Source organism: Cornus florida, unplaced genomic scaffold, assembly GCF_030987335.1.
Source record: "Cornus florida cultivar Cherokee Brave unplaced genomic scaffold, ASM3098733v1 CherokeeBrave_3.0.0_Hap2_Chr01, whole genome shotgun sequence".
NCBI lineage: Eukaryota > Viridiplantae > Streptophyta > Magnoliopsida > Cornales > Cornaceae > Cornus > Cornus florida.
The window spans coordinates 82,662,018-82,683,405 of record NW_026775571.1 but is presented as its reverse complement, the minus strand read 5'-3'; the positions used below and the strand labels follow the sequence as shown (position 1 = coordinate 82,683,405).

Here is a 21,388-nt window from a genome sequence, read left to right as displayed (position 1 = left end):
TATTCACAAACCGTGCAAATTTTTCCTCCACTCCACCCACTCTTCTGTACATGATATTAAAAATTTTGAAGAACTACTTAGGTAACTTTTAAAATACAGATGTTGATTTTACCTGGAAAATAAAAGTTGTAAATTTAACCAAGCAAAACAAATTATGTACTAGGACTTTACATGCATTGTGTCCAAACATGTTCCTTTCATAACCAAGCAATACCAATTATGTTTTGCTCAGTTGTAACATGTTTTTATAACTAAGCAAAACAAATTATTATTATATGTACTAAGACATGCATTGTGTCCAACATGTTCATTTCATAACCAAGCAAAACAATTTATGTCATGTGAACTATGATTAAACCAATGTAAGTCCATAACTCAAACCTGGGCCACACAATCAAATGTGCAGCCTTGTTCCTAAACCTAGCTAATAATATACTATTTCATTATCCCTTAATTGCAATTAATACATTATTTCATCATCCCACATTTCAAATAAAAACTAAATTAGATTTCAAATTATTTCGTCTCTGTGTCTTATTGATAACTATGGAGCTACTCAAAATGCAATGGAAGGATGCCTTCTTTAAAAAAAATGGCTTCTTTATATTTATGGGTTGATTCGCAAGTATCCGGTTGTCAGAGTGATTGGGTTGCTTACCGTATTCGAAAGTCCGTGTTCTAACCTTGCATTCTTCATAACTAATTGAATAGTCAAGATGGTTGGGCTACATATCAAACCCTAGAAAAGGTGGGATGGACATTTTTACCTTGTTTGAGGCAACCAAATTCATTTTGTTCAAGTGAAGCAAACCAAATAAAGTAGTATAAATTGGTTGTTTTTGTAATTTAATTGATATTGAACTCTCTGATTTGTCAAAGCCTATTTGCGTGTGAATGACGAGCATTCCAATAAATTTATGGTTGGTAACTCGACAAGTCAGCCAAAATGTTCTAGGCTGAGAAGTAACTTGAATTTAGGTCATTTTTTACGCCTCTTAAAGAGACTTTGACACAATCCAAGTGGCTTCTTCAAGACCTTGGTTCTATATATATATATATATATATATATATTGGTTCTTTAAAAAATAGAAGTAAATTCCATTGATTATATTTTTTTTTATAGTAAAAAAGAGTAAATTTAGAAATATGAATGTTAAGGTGAAGGTAATAGTGGCTCAACTTTAAATGTCTAACATTGAAAATTTTCATTTTTAAATAATTAAAAGTTAATTTTTATAGGGAGAAGAACTTTTCTGCATCTCCGCTCCAATTTAAAACGTTTATTCTCTTTTAAATTATACAACTACCTTATAGATATGGTTAATCTCCTCCTCCCTCCCTCCCTCCCTCTCTCTCTCTCTCCAATCTTTAATGCATTCGGTTTCCTTTGACCAGACCAATAAAAGAAAAAAATTATAAATAAAACTACTTGCTTTAGCAGGACCTTTAAAAAAAAAAAAAAAAAAAAAAAAAAGGGTTACGATTATTAAATAAATTATCCCTTTTGATAGCAATACAAAAAAAAAAGTACCAAAAATAAATTAAAAAAACCCAAAAAAGAGTTATCTCCAATGAATAAACTACCTGTTCTGACCTGGCCCACAAAAACTCAAAAAAAAAAAAAAAAAAACCAAAAAAAAGAAGTATTTTTGTTGAATAAATTATTTTTTGACAAGCCAAAAAAAAAATGGTAATATATATTTAATAAATTATCTTTTTTAACAAGAACCAAGAAAAAAAATTCTAAAAAAAAAATATCCAAGAAAACAAGTTATATTTGTTAGATAAACCATCTCTTCCCACATGACAAAAGAAATTAAAAAAAGAAAAAGAAAAGAAAAAAGGAAGAAAGTTAAATTTATAGTATGATAGTTATGCTATTTTAAAATAAAGAATGATATATTAATGAATTTATGTAGTCATTTTTTATAAGAAAAAAAAAAGTTAGTGACGTGCAACTTTAGAAAAGTAAAGTAGGAATATCCCATCCTTTTTTGTATGGACAATGCTTAAGTACTTATTGCCTAGTAACTTCATCCTACTCATCTTTTATGTGTTTCAATAAAAAAATAACACATCAACTTTAATAACAAAATCAGCAAAATTATAAAATAAAATAAAAAAATAGAGAAGAAAGTCGGATTGATCCATTTTAATTGGGTAATCATCATTTCTCTTTTCTCTATCTTTTTCATCAATTCCCATACCAACACTCTCCTCTCTCCAGTGTTCTTCTTCTTCACCATTTCTCTTTTTCATTGTTTCCCAAACCCACGCCCTGCTTTCTCCATTATTCTTCTTCTTCACCAGGATGTAGGGCCTTTGCAAAAATATATGGTTTAAATTCATTTTAAATTTCTATACTTTGTTTAGCTAAGAAATTTATTCCATACCATTATTTTTCTTACTAGGATATTTATTTTGATCAATAAAATATAAAATAATAGTCTCTTATTTTATTAAAACTAAAATACTATTGATTTGTAGAATTGCGTTATACTAATTTGTGTTTTGAAGACTACATATTCTGAAGAGTTTTTTCAGTAATATTTTGTTATTTATTTGGACAATTTAATATCACACATAATCTTTCCTATTTTATAAAACTCAACCTGGGACATCAAGAACAGAAATTTTTTTTTTAAAAAAAAAAAAGCAAGAAAGAGAAAAAAAAAAATTGGGAATACTTATTGAATGATGATTGAAAACCCCTTTCTAAAAATTAAACCCTAAATGTGCAAAGCAAAGAATTAAATCATACCTTCACTACAAGACTTAGTTAAACCTACAATTCTTGCTTGCCTGTTGACTGATGATGTTCAATGGAGCACGAGAGGAAAAAGAAAAATAACCTAAACATGAATCAAACATGCTCGCTCATTGATTGATGATGTCCCATAGAGGTGAGAAGAAGAAGAACAGTGAGAGAGGAGGGTGTGGGTTTAGGAATCGATGAAAAAGAGAGGGAAAAGAGAAAGGGTGATTACTCAATTAAAATGGATCGATTCGACTTTCTTCTCATTTTTTTTATAATTTTGTTAATTTTGTTATTAAAGCTTATCTATTTTTTTTTATTGGAACACATAAGGGACGAGTAGGGTGAAGCTACTCACCAGTGAGTAACTAAGCATTTCCCTTTTTATATTTAATATAATTAGATTTGAATGAAATCTCAAACTATAAAAAAATTTATCCTCGAATTTATTACTAGAAAATCAAATCACCAAATAACAAATATCCCCTTCTTCTCGTTTTATATACTTGAGGAGTTATGCAATACTTTTGCTTTGCAAAGTACAGTAAGAATTTATTGCTAAGAAAATTAGTTCAAAAGGCATGTCTAAGTTATGTCTCTTCAAAACAATTGACTCATATATATAAAAACAAAGTCATATATATACACACACATTGTGGAGACTTCTGCATAAATTTTTGATAAATACACGAATAATTTATAACACGATACGTAAATAAATTCAGTAATGGAAGTGTTTTGATTTTTCTTTTGTGGATAAATTCAATAAGCTGTTTTGCACGAGTTTCTTGTTATATCAAGTCATTTCTATTTGACACATAAGCAACAAATTAAATCACCTTGAGCAAAAATTTGCAAATTCAATATGATAGATGCTCTAAAAATTCTTTTTATGGTGAATATTCAAGATACTTAATCATGAACAACATGGTTGAGTGGTTGTATGTAAGTCATTTTATCTTGTGCTGTGTAATTTCGAAACTCAAAAACAATTATTTCCATGGTACTGAATCATATGTCACTCCATGATCTCTCTTCAGACTCGTCACAAACTTATTTCCTAAGTGACTCTCAAAGAGACTATAAATCTCACATTCTCAATCTCTAAGTAAGTTTTAACATATAACTTAAGTATTTATTTATTAATTTTTTTTAATCAATTCTCGTTAAATATAATTCCTTAGAGCTCAAATATTTCTGCACAAGATTTCTAAATAAATAAAATTCTAATATAGATACATAATAGTAATTATAGATAATCCCCACTACTAAAAGGGAAATTTGAGTGGGCTTCTTTATAGTCATTTAGAATTATCCTTCTTTTAACAAGGGGTCTTTGTCTACCTTTTTTTTTTATTTTAAATATTTTTAAGTGTCATAAGAGTTTTTTAAATGGTAAAGTTATTAAAGTATTAACGCTATGTTTGGTGTGCATGAATGAAATAAAATGACATTTCTTTATTTGATATGTAATTTAAAGTGAGAATGACCATTCCATTGGAATAAAAATAACTAAACCTATGGAATGACCATTCCATTCCCAAATAATTTTTTTTTAAAAAAATTAACTTCTCAAAAAACCATCATGTTCTAAGTCAAAAAACTACCACTATCTTCCACCACAACCACTTCCATCTTTCACCACCACCACCACTATAATTGCCATCGACTTTCAGCACCGCCCACCGCTTTCCACCGCTGCTATCGCCACCGCCACAGCCTTTCATCACCACCACTGCCACCGCTTTTCACCACAGCCGCTGCCGCCTTTCACCACCGCCTTTTTTCACTGCCACCACCTTCCAGAACTATTACTATGGCTATCGCCTTCCACCGCCACTGTCTTCCATCACCACCATCACCGCCTTCCACTACCACCACCTTCCACCACCGCCATCACCTTCCACCACCACCGCCGCCGTTGCCTTCCACCACCACCGTCACTCCCTTCTACCACCATCGCCTTCCACCGTCACCACTATCGACTATTCTATTGCCTTCCACCACTACCACAGTCACCTTCATTGGCTTCAACCACAGCCATATATACCACTATCTCCTTCCACCACCACCACTACACTACTGCCAACACCTTCCATCAACACTGCCGCCGTAACCTTCCAACACCACCACCTACACTACTACCGCTTTCTATCGTCACCACTATCCACCACCGCCATTGCCACCATTTATTTTTAAAAAATTATAGAAGAATGTCATTTTGTTAATTTAATTTATTTGTTACTAAGAGGGATAGTTTGGAGAACGCAATTTGAAATTTATTCTATTTTTAAATTTAAATTGATCCAACCAAACATTAAAATGATTATTATTATTCCATTCTTACACATTTTATATTTACAACCAAACAATAAAATGAGAATGGTCATTCCATTCTATTCTTATTCTCATTTCATTCCCATTTGCATTCCATTCCAATTCTGCACACTAAACGTAGTATAATAGTTTTAGTTGTTAGACGGTTAGTAATTAGGTGTAACGAGTGGGCGATGATGGGCACTTGGCAGTTTCACCTACTGTTACACTTGCATAGGACGCCATGTAAGAAAAAGGAGGAAACTTGGTCACGAGATATCTAGGGTTGCCCATTTACCCAAAAGTTTAAACTATTAGGTAGTGTTGCATATCCACCTTATACACATTCACTTTTTCATCCGGAACCGATATGGAACAAGTTTTCCCTTATTACATTCTCACTCACCCGAACTCGTAACGCCCTCCCGGGGTGCAGAACCGGACGCCCTTCAGGCCAGGCGCTTGGTTTGACATCGGATCAAGAACTGGTCTGGGTTTAATACCAACAGTAACGGATGGATACTTGTCCAAAAGTTTAAGATATTGGGTAATATTATATACCCATCTATTTATACTCATTCATTTTTTCATCCAGATCTGATGTGGGACAAATTTTTTCTTATTACATTAAGGATTTAGGGGGAATCGAACTGAAAACCATAGAGTGAGGAGCACCTCAAGTGCTTGGCCCTTTCCACTCGGGCAGTACCACGACGCCTTTTTGGAGACTAATTAATCCACCCAACCAACGGCAAATAGGGTATAAAAGCTTATTGAATGTAGTTACTTTTTATTATTCTTATTTTTTTTACTATTTTTCAATTGAATTGATTTTTCACTTTTAACAGCGTGATTCACATCTTAAGTCACAAAACGGGGAGGGAGTGAGCAAGAGCAAAAATTTGAAATTAACAAAATCTGAGTCACAAAAATAAAATTGAGAACGAGAACACGCCAACAAAAGAACGGCGCCTCTTTAAAATAATTCGATCAAATTAGACATGAGATTATGAGAAATAAGGGTGTGTGGGCCCCACAATTTTGTGGGGGCCATTAGTCCTTAATTATCGTCCGCCTCGCTGACTTGAAGGTATATTTTTCTTTTGCTTTTATTATTAGTAAACGCTTGTATAGTATAAAAGCATTTCACATGCATCATCACGCCTTTAAAAGTACTTGGTGATTTTTTTTTTTTTTTTTTTTTGATAATATTATTTTTATTTAAACAAATGCAAGTGACTTCATATGTTCTGAATCGAGATTGTAGTCAGGTCTTGGATTGGCAAAATTGAAGGGTTAAAGGTTGGTCATGTTGCCCATGTTCTAGATAGGCAATGTGCCACTAATAAGTTATTGGGCAAAAATATGACTTTGTTAATTAATATAATTAGTACATAGGCAATTTAATTAGGTAGTGACATTTTGATACGTGTTCTTTCAAAAATTATTAGATAATTGAGGACTATATAATCCCGATCAACCATACAATTAGAAAATGAATATAGGTGATAGATTTGATGGACCACTTAATTAATTCTTCAATAATTTTAGATTAATTATAATTATTTATTATTTTTTCAAAGTAAAAAATTGATGGTTTAAGTTTTGACACGAAGTGCATGACTTTCTTGCAAGGATAAAAAAAATTACTCTGTAATTAATAAATTGTTAATTATCTTACCAACCTGGTATATATTGTCTTTATTGGCCTTTGTAAATTCAAGGTTGGTCAATTGAACTTTTTTGGTATTTTATTTTTTATCAAAACTTTTTTGGTAAGTTCATTTTTTTAAAATCAAAAGGCAAAATATCATTAATTAATCAAAACAGAATTACATTCAAGATTGGCAGCATCATTGACATTGAGCCACTGTAATTCTCCCTCGTAGACAATGTCAACAATGAGATCAATATTTTGAATAAATATGTGTGTTATTTTGAATAAATAAGTTCTAAAATGATTATTTTATTTTATTTTATTTTTGGCAACAATTTCATTCTCTTCCAAGTAAGTTCTATACTCTCAATAATTCCTAATACTATGTAAAACTTGGTACTACATATTTCATTTGTTGCTCATGACAACCATTTTATGCAACAATACAATGTAACTAAGAAGAATGTTTGTGATGCTGATATGGATCAATAAAAATATGACATGAGTCAAAAAAAAATTTAAAATAATTAATAAAAATTATTTGAATCTTTTTGTATACGGTTTGATATTTTCTATTCCAAACCCTTTATATTGCAATTCAAAGAGTTAAACAATTAGCTCAAAATGGTAAATTAACCACAATTGTAAGACTACTATTATTAATGGAGTTTAAGGAAATTAATTTGGCTTGCAACAGATGGTGATAAATCTTAAAATTTTGGATGCCACTAAAGTTATGCGTATTTATTAATTGATGGTTTAAATCATCTCTAAAGATTAGATGTAAAAGATTATGATTTGAGAATGGAGGAGGTGGCAAGCAGTGGAGATGATGGGCATCAATGGGAATTTGGTGGGAAGAGAGAAGCAATCGTGAGTTAAAGAGAAGGAAAGCCCGCTACTAGATCTCACGCACACATTAAAAAAAATCTTCTTATTTTTTGGATGACTCGTGAAAAGATCGGAATGATTCAAGTTTATTTTATTTATTTATTTATTTTTAACACAAATAATGTTGTTATTGATTCATATCAATATCACAAGGAGAGTCCTGCTTATTTTGCCTAGGGCAAGCTTTTTCCTGTAACTATACTAGTCATATTTAATGTGTTTTCTAACATAACAGAACATATAAATATTATTCTCAATTTCTCGTTACACACAGCTAAACATAAACCGTCCAATCAGTTTTATACATATAAATATATATATTAATATTAGATATGTTAATGTATATAATCCAATAAATAGAACAAAATAGAATATGAAACCCTACCCTGACTCAGTGAAATTGAATATGATGGGGCAGTCCCGGATATATTGAGCAGAAGCAGGGCCATTTTGGACAAATCATTTGAAACATACCTCCTACTATTTCATCCCCATTTTATCTTCCAAACTCTCGCTACCTTCTCATTCCTTTTCATCTTCCTCCTCTCTCTCCTGTTCCAGGTCTCTCTCCTGTTCTGGGACTCTCTTTCTCTCTCTTCTGGGATAATGAGGAGGGACTGGTTCAAAATCATGGTATACAAGTCCTTGTAGTGGCACTTTTATTCCTAAACTGGGACGACGAATAGTGTATTCTCTGTAAACTGCAGTGATATATATATATATATATATATATATATATATATATATATATTTGAAGAAGTAAACTTTCTGTGGTTCCTTCAATCGTTTCAGCGCAGTGGAATATGATGAGGTTCGTCCGATAGCTGCTTCTGCCCAAAATTCTCTTACCCACTCTCTCTCTCTGTCTCTGCGTCTGTGTTTTTTTTTTTTGTATGTCTGAGTGTGTGTTCTGAAGCAGAATGAACCAGAACAAAAGCTTGCTTGTTATTTTTCGTTTGCATATTTTAAAATGATCTCAAGTTGTGATCATTTAGATCAGTTTTGTTTTCCTTTTTCACAGAATCAATTAGTCATTTGATCTTGTTTTTCCAATTATCAATTTGTATATATGGAGAGATGTTATGTAAAGAACCAATCTTTCATCAGATTCAGGTGGTGATTTGTGCTCTTGCCTTGTTCTCTCTCTGTCTCTCCCTCTCTATATAAACATAATACTATGTCTATCCATTATCATGGATGAGGAGACTAAATTATCCAAATTTTCCGTATTGTTATTGCAGATCTTTCGAATTGAATCTCAACAGATCAAGTTCTGTGAATCCATGGTAGTCTTGTTATGCAGATTTTATTTCCCTGTTTATTTTTCAGAAAATTTGTCTCGGATCAAGCAAGTCTTGATTTGTTATTTGAGTTTGTTATCATTCCATCAAAGCATTGTGAGAAAGAATTGTTCTGTCTTAGCTCTCACCCATGAAAGATTGGGACTTTTCTTTCCGAAATTCTTCAACTATTGGTTCAATTCTTAGGTTGTGTAGTACCAGTGTCACTGGATTGGTCTGAGTTTTCAATTTTTTGCTTCCAATCACAACTTTCAACTTCCAATCACAATTTTTGTCGTTCATCCATTCTCTGGTTGAGATTGGTGTCATCCTTTTCGTTCTTCAGAATCGAAATCATATTGGTGTTATGTTATTATTCTGCTAAAATCTCAAGAGACTGTCAAATAACACAGCTTAGACTAACTCCCTCAGTCACACACACAGTGATTTATCTTTCTTTCACCATTTTTTTTATTTTTATTTTTTATTTTTGAATTTTTATGTTTTCTACTATTGTCCAGCTGAAATGTGGCTTTTGGGTTAGCTAAATTTAGTAAGAGGTCTCAAAAGAGGCAAATATTTTTTCTGTTGAGCCTAATTGATTTTAGAGTTGAAGATAGAATATATTTAGTGATTCATGTTTATGCAATTAAACAGAGGAGGAACAGAGAGATCAGCAGAGAACAATTTCAGTTCTTGTCCATTTGTTGATCAGATCTGATACCCTCCAAAATTTCTGTTTCAGATCAGATTCCTGCATTTTTTTACTATTTTTTTCGTTTCCCAATTAGTTATGTGCTTAATTTGCATTCATAACATTGAATCCTATGCTTCAAATGGCTTATTGACAGATATCATCAGAGGGTGAGCCCAGATGGTCTACCTTTGAGCAATGGTAAAAGATCCAATTCCAATTCAAGTGAAGGAAAAGGGTTGCCTAGATTTAGATCCCCATCCAAGACCCCAGACCAGAATTTGTCTCATTTCGACGGTGGCAGCGTTGGTGGTGGCGGTGTTGGTGGTGGAGGTGGTGTTCCCAGTTCTCCGGCTCAGTCTGATAACAACCATCAACACCAATATGAGGCCATCCCAGCAAGGACCAATAGTCCCAGCTGCAATGGAGGTGGTGGAGGTGATGTGCTGTTGCAATGGGGACACAGGAAGAGGTCAAGGTGCTCGAGGGCTGATGTTCGGGTGGCGGCGGTGGTGGCAGCCACGGACGAGTCATCGTCGTCAATTCAGCTTCAACCAAGGCAACCCATCAAAGTTCAAAGGAGATTAATGCAGTCAAACCCAACTCCAGGTGTGGTGGCGGTGGCGGATAAGCTCCCAACAACCACCACCATCACCATTGATCGCCCAGCCACGCCACCGCCACCACCGCCCCTTCCTTCTTCTGTTAATTCAACTGCTTCCCTATCTAATGGCAAGAAAAGCTCCGGCATTTTTGCAAACCGGTATGTGTGCGAGATTCACTGTGTGTTCAATTTTCATTCTTTTCTTCATTTGTTCATTGGGAAATTGTGTAATTTGCTCTTTTTACATATTCTTTTTTGATGATTCCAATTTCTGATAATGGGTTTTTTATTTTTATTTTTAAAGGGATAATTTGCTTGCTTTGTTTGGTCATCTGGAAAAAGATTCTTTCACTTTTGGTCATGGTTGATCTAGTCCAACGTCCTTAGCTTCATTCTGACTAGATCTCCTTCAATGTAACTTTTCCTTTAATTTTACCTTTTTACCCTTTTACCCTTTAAAGATCAGAAAACGCTTAAAAAACCATCACCAACAAACTTTGTAGAATCATCATTTCCCTATAAATAATCCAATCCGAGACTTCAATACCCTTTTTCTACCTCTTTCTTTGTTAGTCTACATCTACTCTGTGCTGTCTTTTGTTTTCTGATGGATTTTAGGTATCAGTTCCTTCACTCTTAATTTACCTTTTCTTTTGATAAATTATATTGTTTTATGTGGTTCAATTTGTTGTTCAATATGTCTGTATGTGTTTATACTCCAATAATCTTACTATATATCTATATATATTAATGTTTTTTGAGATGGGTATTCAACCTTTTTGTCTTTTCGGTTGTCTGAATTTGATTTATGTACGTTATCATCATATGTGTTGAACTGCATAAATTCTTACTTTGTTTTTTCCTTTTGGGTATTTTTTGCCATGACCAGGAGGAGTTTGGAAGAAAGATGTGGTGTTGCAAATGGGAGCCCATCGAGCAACAACGTTGGCAGCAGCAGCCGCCGGGTTGTGTCTAGATCTACGGTGGGGAAACGATCTCCTACCCTTTCAGAGAAATTCGATAGAAAGGCCCCTCCTACCGGATCATCCCGGGATCATAAGTTGAATGGGGTTGCCTTCGAGCAAGCAACAACAGCAGCAGCAGTAGCAGATGACATGAATCGTATTGATTCTGCTCCGTTGCAATCAGAGCAACAAGTTGTTTGTAATGATCATAATCGGAACAATACTGGTAATGGGACGGTGACCGGAGGAGAGAAGGCGAATGGTGAGGGGGTTGAGTGGCCTAGGATTTACATCCCTCTAACAAGGAAGGAGAAAGAAGAGGATTTTTTGGCAATGAAAGGCACAAAACTTCCTCATAGACCTAAGAAAAGGGCCAAGACCATTGAGAGAATTCTCCAGGTATTGTATAGTTTTTATTTATTTTTTGTAATATTCATATTTAGATAATCATAAGTGTCTCTTTCATCGTTGTTTTTGTGGTTATTATTAACGTTGGGTGGGTTGGTTGTGTGTGTTTTTGGCAGTATTGTTTTCCTGGGATGTGGCTCTCTGACGTAACAAGAGGGAGATATGAAGTGAGGGAAAAGAAATGTGCAAAGAAGGTACTTTTGTCTTCCTTCCAAAGTATTGTAGAGATATGTTAGTATGCTAGTGGTGCTTAAATATGTTTGAATATGACCTAGAGGTCACGAGGTTAAGAATGGGAAACAGTCTCTCCGCGTGCGGAGATAAAACTGTGTACACTCGATCCTTGCCAGATCCTGTAATAGCGGAGCTAGTTCACAAATATAAATATTCATACATGTAAGAATGAAGGGGTTACTCAATGCTCATGGTGAATTGGTTCTTTTGCAGCAAAAGCGAAGAGGATTGAAAGGAATGGAGAGCATGGAGAGTGATTCAGAGTGATCAAAACACTCCCTTGTTTGAGAGCCTCTGGGCTCAGCACATACATGGTTGTTGCAGACTCCGGGCGCCCTCCCAACGTGTGTGCCTGAGGTCTCCTGGCTTCCCTTCCTTCCGGCATTAACATTGATCGGAAAGCTCAAAGCCAGAAGAGATAGGTGAGGCCAAAATTTGGGAGGTTTTCATGTGGTGGGCTGAGTTGATCTTCGAGTACTGCAGAGGCTGAGGCTGTTGCTGTTTTGAGCCAACCAACTTGGTGCAGGGATGATGATAAGACAGATCAAATCCAGAGGCTTCAAATTTTGCTTGATTTTGTGGTGTTTTTGTCCTCTACATTAAATGGTTGTTCACGCCCTTCTTGTGTACAAAGCAGCAGCCTGTTGCTTCTGCAGGTTTTCTTATCAATGACACAATTTATTGTCTTCTTTATTTCTTTCTCTGGCTTCATTTTGATCTTATAATATTTCTACTTTGCAGCTAACTGTTTCTATGCTAATTTGATATCCAAAACCAAATAAATGCCTAAAATTAACTCTTAAAATGGGAGACAATTTGTTTCCCATGTTATTTGACTCTGGTATGTGAATATACTTTTTCCAATCAACAAGAACTCAAGCACGTCAAATTTAAACCTTCATCATTCACTTTGAAAGATAAATTAAAATATTTGATAACAAATACACTAACGCAAGTGTTCAACAAAAGAAGGCAGTTGTTTATATATGAAATTTGAAATATTGCATTTGGTTGCAAATGCATGACCGTCAATAAATTAATCATAAAGTCTTGTTCTTTTTTTTTTTTTTTTTTTTTTTTCACTTTCTCCGTTTTTTTTTTTATTTTTATTTTTATTTTTCGTCCTTTTCTATTGAACTGCACATGAGCAGCTCATTGCCCCAGGCATTCCACAAAATACTCGAGTGATTGTTCCCTAATCATCATTCATTCAATTTAGGTGGAAAAAAGTAGGATAAAAAAATAAAAAGAAAAGGAGAAAGAGCAAAGTCCAGAGGTAGGTCCTATGTGAGGCCTACCAAGAAAAAATATATATATATATATATATGTATACACACACACACACACACACACCCACACATAAACACAACTGCTTCACAATAAAGTAGTGAAAAAGCTACTGTAAGTGCGACGGGGACCTCATTGTAGATTTGCTTCTAATTCATTGCCCTAATGTTAAAAAAAGGTTATGGTAACGAGGGATGTGTGTAACCACTTCCTCTTTCACTTTGGATTATTGGTTGTTAAAACAATAGCATCATTTTGTTGCTTTCATTAAAAGTACCTAACTTTAAAATTTTCATCTACAATTTTGCAACCAACGTACCAACCATTTCGACCTCGCGCTCTCACCTTTGGGAGCCCCAGCATTTTACCAATGCACCCAGAATCTTTATCAACAATATCTCAATAAATTTAAATATTAAAAATTCTCATAGTATATGTTTGTGAACCATAAGCTTATCTGTTGTATGACAAACACATTTTGTTTTGGATTTTTTTAATTTTTGAAAGTATAAAATCAAAATATAATGATTTATTAAATGAGTTTGAGTTTGTAAACTAGCCTAAATAGATTTTGAACTTGAGTTCAATTTGTTTTCTTAAATGAGTCAAGGTGGAGCGACGTCCGAGCTTTCTAAAATCATGACGAGCCCAAACTCAGTTTTTGAATTCGTCACGATCACAAGTGAATCCGAAATAAACCTATAAACAAACAAGCCGAACCCCAGTTTTTTGAGGGAACCATATTTTTTCAGATCCTCCTCCGAGTGCCATAGGTCGCGTTGAGATTGTGGTTGCATGTACCCCTTCATAGCCGACTCATTAGGACCGGGTCGGATGGAAACAATCAGAAGTTCAAATCGGACCAAAAATGGGTGATTTTACCAAAAAAAAAAAAAAAATCTTTCTGCTTAAGTTACACAATCACTCTAAAAACTCTTTCTGCTTAAGTCACACAATCTTTCTCTCTCACGTTTCGCGCGTACTTTGGTTCAAATTCTCACTACTTATGACTTAATTCTACCGTTCTCACATTCCCGCTCTATGTGACTTAGCTTTCTATTTGTTTGGAACTGTTTTTTGAAAACTCAAATATTTTGAAATTATCTTCTTGGGGAACCTTAGCCTAAAATGAACCAAGGATCACGAGACAGTCGATCTAATGTATGATTTTTGGGCTTGGGTCTTTTGACTTGTTAAAGAAATTCCAAGTTCAAATTCAGGCTCAGTTAACATGCTCTAGCTTCAAACTCGAGCTCGAGCTCAAGATTACTAAGGGTACTAGTTGATTCTAAATTCAAGGCCCACATAAATAAAGTCAAACAAGTTCAAGATTAATATATTCATGTTCACAAGTTCACAGGCCCAAGAACCAGCTTGATACTAGATTAATATATTCATGTTCACATGCGCAAGAACCAGCTCAGAAATATTCACGTTCCACAAATTGAAGTTGATTCATGTTCTTCACAAGGTGATTCTAAATTCAAGGCCCACACATTGATAGCACCTCATTGACTTGTATAATCAATTCAAATCCAAACTTTTTTTTTTTCAACAAAAGAACACAAATTGAAATCACTTTCTAGCTCCTGAAGGCTTATCACTCTCTAGCTTTTAATAAATACAACAAAATCCAAAACCAAAGACAAACATAAGAGCAAAAAAAACCTTAATTTTTTTTCCTGTAAAATTATAGTATGTTTTTTTTTAGGATTCAATATCCAGCTCCTCAAACCATTCAAAAAAAAAAAAAATATCCAGCTCCTCAACCTATAATAAATATACAAAATACTTGGGGAGATAAAATGAACTAAACAGCATCTAATAACAAAGCTCTGATAACAAAATCGATTGAAGCCTGACCTATTTTTTGCTGCCAACTTACTAGGTAGATCATCTAGACAATCCGTTTCCATAAATAATTCTTTTCCCCGGTAAAAAAAAAAAAAAAAAAAAAATTCGGGCTACTTCATTTCCATAAATAATTCAATTTGCATGTTCATGAAAAAAACCTATGAAACAAAGAACTAAATTAAGGTTCAAGCCATTTAAAAAAAAAAAAAAAACGAAGCAGGGAGGGAAGGATATAAGAAACATAATATGGACCCCCAAAATCAGCTAATGAATAGCATTCTCATTGGCACAAAAGGAGCAAATGGGACCAAAGGGCCTTTGGCTCAATGATATAACCTCCCCATCTTCAAAGAAGAGGGGAGGGGTTCGAGCTCCGGCGTGGGTAAAAAAGTGCGTGTTTGTTTTACCATCAAAAAAAAAAAAAAGAAAAAAAAAAGGAGCAAATGGGAGCCCATCGAGCAACAACGGTGGCAGCAGCAGCCACCGGGTTGTTTCAAGATCTACGGTGGGAAAACGATCTCCTACTCTTGCAGAGAAATTTGATAGAAAGGCCCCCACTACTGGATCATCCCCGGATTCATAGGTTGAATGGGGTTTCCTTCGAGCAAGCAACAACGGTAGCAGCAGCAGCCAATGATACAATGTGGTTTTAATGATCATAATAGGAATAATACTGGTAATGTGATGGTGACCGGAGGAGAGAAGGCGAATGGTGAGGTGGTTGAGTGGCCGAGGATTTACGTCCCTTTAAAAGGAAGGAGAAAGAAGAGGATTTTTTGGCAATGAAAGGCTCAAAACTTCCTCATAGACCTAAGAAAAGGGCTAAAGACCATTGAGAGATTTCTCCTTTTTTTTATTTTTTATTTTTTGGTAATAGTTATAGACCTATTAGATAATCACAAGTGTCTTTGTCATTGTTGTTTTTGTGGTTATTATTAATGGTGAGGTGGTTGGGTGGGTTGGTTGTGTGTTTTGGCAGTATTGTTTTCCTGGGATGTGGCTCTCTGACTTAACAAGAGGGAGATATGAAGTTAGGGAAAAGAAATGTGCAAAAAAGATACTGGACTTGCTTCCTAGCTATTTCCTGCAGGCATTGTAGAGAAATGGTCCAATGTCTCTCCATAAATTGTCCCTGCTAGTGGTGTTTAAATATAATACGGTCACTAGTTTTATGACAAAGAAGATTGGAAAGGGGTGGTAAAGTTGCTCCATGATAACCTAAAGGTCACGAATTCGAAAACAGCCTTTCTATGTAGTAAAACTGCATACACATTATCCTTCCCAAACCCCCGGAACTAGCAGGAGCCTAGTTTGCAAATACAAATATATATTGATAAATTACATGTATAGCAGCAAATTTCTTTCACATGTTGAACACTCAAAAATCTAATCCTTAGCAACAAATATTAATAGGCTATTCAGTCAAGTCAAGAGTGAGTGGACTCTTTACACAAGGTATGAGTCTAGCAATGCTAATTTTTGCAAGTGCATGAAATATATTCAGCAGCAAGTTAAAAAGATCTCACATTTCACATTTCAAATTCAAATATTAGCAACAAAGTATTAATAAGTCGAGTCAAGGAAAAGCAAGACTCCTTACTGAATCTATGAGACTAGCAACGGTATTAGGATCAAAATAAATGGAAATCCAATGTCAAACAAACTGTGATCAATTGCTCAGTGATTCTCTTGTTCCTTTCTATAGACTAACTACATTCCTCCCCAATTCAGTTAAGTCCAGCAGCCTTTTTGCATTCTTCCCAAATCCTGCAACATATACATAAATATATATAATATAATATAATATAATAAGAATAATAATTATAAATGACAATGATCATATTCATATTAGACTTACTTTTGAGGACAGACGGCCTCATGCTTAGTGACATCGTTCTGGGTAGGAAAGCCAACACCACACCAATCACAATAACTTCCATTGGGATGAGTAAGGTACTTGGGACCCCTCTTACATTCAATCGTTCCCTGGAAATGTTTCTTCACATCGCCGCTAGAATTCAGATTCACTCGCTTTATTGTCCTCTCGGGAGTAGGATCTAGCCAACATATAGGACAACGAAATGTGGGGCGAGGGGGGAAGGACACAGGACTCTTTGGATCCTGACATTACACAAAGTACATATAAGAAAACTATAAAGAAGAAATAGAAACTATAGAGGATGGCAATCATACCATTGCCTGCTTAGGGTTGCCTTTCTTAGGAGTACCCTTCTTAGGAGTTCCCTTGTAGTGTCTTTGAGAGACACCTTGTACATCCAAAGCTTTCAATCTACCACCTGAATACAGCTCTGAGAAGCAATTGAGTCCTCCAGTAATTTGTCCCAACTTTAATGCATGCATACCAATGTTAGTAGCCATGTAGCCAACTCCAAGACGCAAAGGTGACGGAGATAAGGACTGGATTTTAACATCATAACTTTCTGAACCAGCATATTCTGAAGAAAAAAATAAAAAATAAAATAAAATAAAGGCATAAAGAACACAAGATACGAAAATGGAAAAAAATTCAACCCAATTAAGATACCAAGTCTAAAGGATAAGCTATAACCAACAGTCCCATGGTATAAGCTAAATCCAGCTCCATGGTAAAAGCAACACAGCCCCACTATAAGCAAAAGACAGTATATTCGACATTATATAATCTCTGTAGAGACAAACTCGTGAAAAAACATACGAAATCCGGATGATGAAACCAATCAGCCCATCTATCTCTCCCATCCCTCCCCCTGTCTAAAGCCCTGGGACTACATACCCCAGCCCCCCAATTCGATACATCTAACTCAGGCCTTAATACTTATTATATAAGATCAGCTACCTATATCTGCTTTTCGCAGTCGATCCTGAAATACTCCTAGCTTGTGCCCTACCTTATATACAATTAATGCAGCATATGGAAAAGCCAAGGAAACAACCCTAAATATGGAAGCTTTACTTCCCAATTATTTGAACTACCTAATATTTCATAATTAAGAAAACAGAGAGCTCAAAGAAGTCTAAACAATGCAGAAAGAAAAATGTACTCTTAAGATTTTGATGAGATCAAGACCAAAAAACTAGGTACCTTTCAGGAAAGAAGACAAAAAAACTAGAAATGAAGATAAACTAAACTTTTATTCACCCCATGTTTCATCAAATATAGCAATTATAATCATTGAGGATATTTAATTCAACATCCTCAATGAAACCATGAAATATATTAACATTACACATAAAAAATCCTTGGACAAAAAACAAATCAGGAACTTCTACACATCCAATGACTGGCACAAAAATGAATATCAACTGCATATATATCAATAAACTCTGTGGTAACTGGTAACATATTAATTATATATAAGAACAGTATAATATTTTGCACCCAATCTATAATAATGTCACTTTTTCCAACCTTTGAAACTCCTGGAAGTAGATTTCCCTAGGATAGTATTGTCAGAAATCTGCCACACAAGAACAAACAGAATTAAAATCATAAAATTAATCTAAAATATAAACTAAAAAAAAAAAAAACCTAGTAAACAAAACTAAAACATTCTCCAGAAGAAAATAGTATCAACCAAAGAAAAAACCCTGATTTTTGTTACATTCTTCAAGAATACTTTTAGAATTTACCAAAACAAATTACTAACATAATCTTATACTCCCTCCGTTTCATATTTAGTGTCGCCTTGAGCCACGATTATTAAAGACGACCCTGAATATGAGGCGGAGGGAGTATATATCTGAATAGAGACAAACACACCCTAGCTACAGAGTCTCTGGTCCTGAACCAACATTTGATTGACTGATATCGGAATAAGAATTTTTCATTACCACCTTGAACATCAAAAGGTATTAAATAAAGTCTTGTCAATCAATCGGAAAATGCATAAAATTCATATAAATAGATACATTGTCAGTTTTCTTGGAATCTGTAGTCCCGAGCCAACATTTTTTATAAACTTTTTGAAAATTCAAGAACAACATCAAAGAGTATTGACAATAAATCATGTCAATCAATCTAAGTATTAGTACATAAAATTAACATAAATTCAAAATAAATAAAAACACTGTCAGTTTTCTTGGAATCTGTAGTCCTGAACCAACATTTTTCATAGCCTTTTTTAATATTCAAGAACAACATCAAAAAGTATTAACGATAAAGCATATCATCAATCAATCAAAGCATTAATAGAGAAGATTAACATAATTGTACCGTAGACATCGTCAGTTTTCTTGGAATCTCTGGTTCCGAACCAGCATTCAATCGACTGATATCCATGAACTCCTTGAAAAACGAACCAAAGCAAGATAAAAAAATTAATTAATAAATCATGAAACCAGAAAATTCAACGAAAATGGTACCCTAGTAAGTTCGCTTCGGATCTTTCTTGCGCAAGCAATTGCAGACTTCAGGCGCAGCATCATAGACATTCTCTCTCTAGCCTTTACGTCTTCTCTCTCTCTAGCCTTTACGTCTTCTCTCTCTAGCTCTAACCCTTCACATTTTCTCACAAACGCTCTCTCCTTCTCTTATGTAGTCTTCACTCTCTCTCTAGACTGAGCCTCACTAGAGTCAGTCAGTTACAGAAACGGTTTAGAGAAAGAAAAAAAAAAAAAAAAAAAAAAAAGGTAAATTGGAAAATATCTACCTGACATTTCAATTTCAATAATTACACCGACTTCCACTCCGTTATAACACTTTGCTCCTTGCTCCTTCCGATAACGGTCAACTTCGGTCAATAACCGTCATTTTGAACATGGAATATCATATTTGCCCTTACTATGATTGTAAAGACATTTCTACCCTTACTTTTGAATTAAAATTACTCATACAATTTTTTTTTCCCTCTCTAAAACCTCTCTCTATATATTGATCTATATATATATATATATATACTGTTCATACATGAGTCATGACTCACCTATATCTATATATTCTGATCATCTATATACGTATAATTAGATCTATATATGGTAATCGATGGTATATATAGCTGCAAATCGTCGCCACCACGGCGCATTGCCGCTGATAGTCTACCGAACCAAACCCAATCCTCCAACCTTGCCGCCACAAATTGCCTGCACAATCAATTTGTTCGGCTGATCGCTGTCGAAATCGATGGAAGTCATGGTCGCTGGAATCCATGGAGCCCCTTGCCGCTAACAGAGCAACCCTCCTCCTCAGCTCCGCCGTCCGCGGCCGCACCCTCAGGTGGAACTGATCCGACCCTGACCCATGTTCATGGTCATGTTCTGCGACAACAAATCGACGGAGGGGTTTTGGGTTTCTTGTTGATGCGGGTGTGAACCGGCAATGGACGCCACGAAAAGGTCTGTGATTGGCGTTGTGCGACGATGTGTTCCCAGAGGACCGAGACGCCGTTGTAGATGTGGACGAGGCGATCGTTGTTGGAAGGCCGAATGTGACAGCGCTGAAATTGAGGTCGCAGGTGAGGCTGAGGCGGCTGCCGGCGATGGAGACGGAGCTGCTGAGGTAGAGCTGGACGGCGTTGCAGAGCTTGTTGGTGTTGACGCCGTCGATCTCGGTGTTGAGAAGAGAAGAGGAGAGTTATTGGGGTTGTGAGAAATGGGTATTGGTTGATCTATGGAGGAGCTGAATGGGTTTTTGGAATTGTTGAAATGGGTTAGCGGAAAAAAACAAAAAAATGGGTCAGTGGAAATTGAAAAGTTTACAGAGAGAAAGTAGAGAGAGGGGACCAAAGCAAAGGAAAAGCTCAGAAAGAATAAACTGGGTTTTGGGTATTTTAGTCATTTAACAAAGATTCCACCAGAATCTAACGGCGATCACATCGAGGGGGATTTTTGTAATTTTTAAAAAGTTAAAGGTACTACATATAATTTGACCTAACCTCCCCATCTCTCAACCGCCAAAATTTGGTTGCCCCAATGGATCTCATAACCCCCTAAATCCCTTAATCCAAACGAGGCCTTAGAGAGTAGAAAAAAGAATGGTTGGGGAAAGAGTTGGTGGTGACTGGTGGAGGAGAGAGATGATATGTGATAGTGGCCTAGTGGGCGAAGAAGGAGATTTGAGGCGGTAATGGGGTGGGAATTGGTGGCAGAGGAAAGAGGTAATGGTGGCGGCAGAGGAGAGGGAAGTGGTTTCGAGGGTGTATGAGTTGTGTTTGACGGTGAGCTCGTTGGGAACTCTGGTAATCGGCGGAAAAGGAAGGTCGTCGGCGTTGTACTTTCAACAGTACTATACATATATATATATATATATATATATATATCTTCTTCATATATACATATATATATATATATACTGTATATATATAATTATTAAACATGTATATTAAAAATAAAATAAATTTATTGAGAATTATAAGAATCTTAAATCTTATAAATATTTAATAGGATTAAGTGCAAAAAATCCCCCACTATTATTATGTTAATAACTTAATACAGGGCATGTAAAATGA

At 35.0% G+C, this 21,388-nt stretch overlaps 2 protein-coding genes across 2 annotated transcripts; one reads left to right on the top strand and one right to left on the bottom strand.

The window, feature by feature from the left end:
- The first annotated feature begins 8,121 nt into the window (after positions 1 to 8,121).
- Positions 8,122 to 12,497, top strand: LOC132303153 (uncharacterized). Its single transcript, XM_059800296.1, has 5 exons — positions 8,122 to 8,430; positions 9,751 to 10,356; positions 11,087 to 11,561; positions 11,687 to 11,764; positions 12,018 to 12,497. The coding sequence occupies exons 1-5, from the start codon at positions 8,423 to 8,425 to the stop codon at positions 12,069 to 12,071; spliced, it is 1,221 nt and encodes a 406-aa protein (XP_059656279.1). The 5' UTR covers positions 8,122 to 8,422; the 3' UTR covers positions 12,072 to 12,497.
- A 3,933-nt stretch (positions 12,498 to 16,430) lies between these two features.
- On the bottom strand, positions 16,431 to 20,604 carry LOC132303148 (uncharacterized). Its single transcript, XM_059800282.1, has 5 exons — positions 19,159 to 20,604; positions 18,355 to 18,403; positions 17,139 to 17,401; positions 16,804 to 17,066; positions 16,431 to 16,712 (listed from the first exon to the last, which is right to left on the bottom strand). The coding sequence occupies exons 1-5, from the start codon at positions 19,222 to 19,224 to the stop codon at positions 16,673 to 16,675; spliced, it is 681 nt and encodes a 226-aa protein (XP_059656265.1). The 5' UTR covers positions 19,225 to 20,604; the 3' UTR covers positions 16,431 to 16,672.
- Between the last annotated feature and the right edge of the window lie 784 nt (positions 20,605 to 21,388).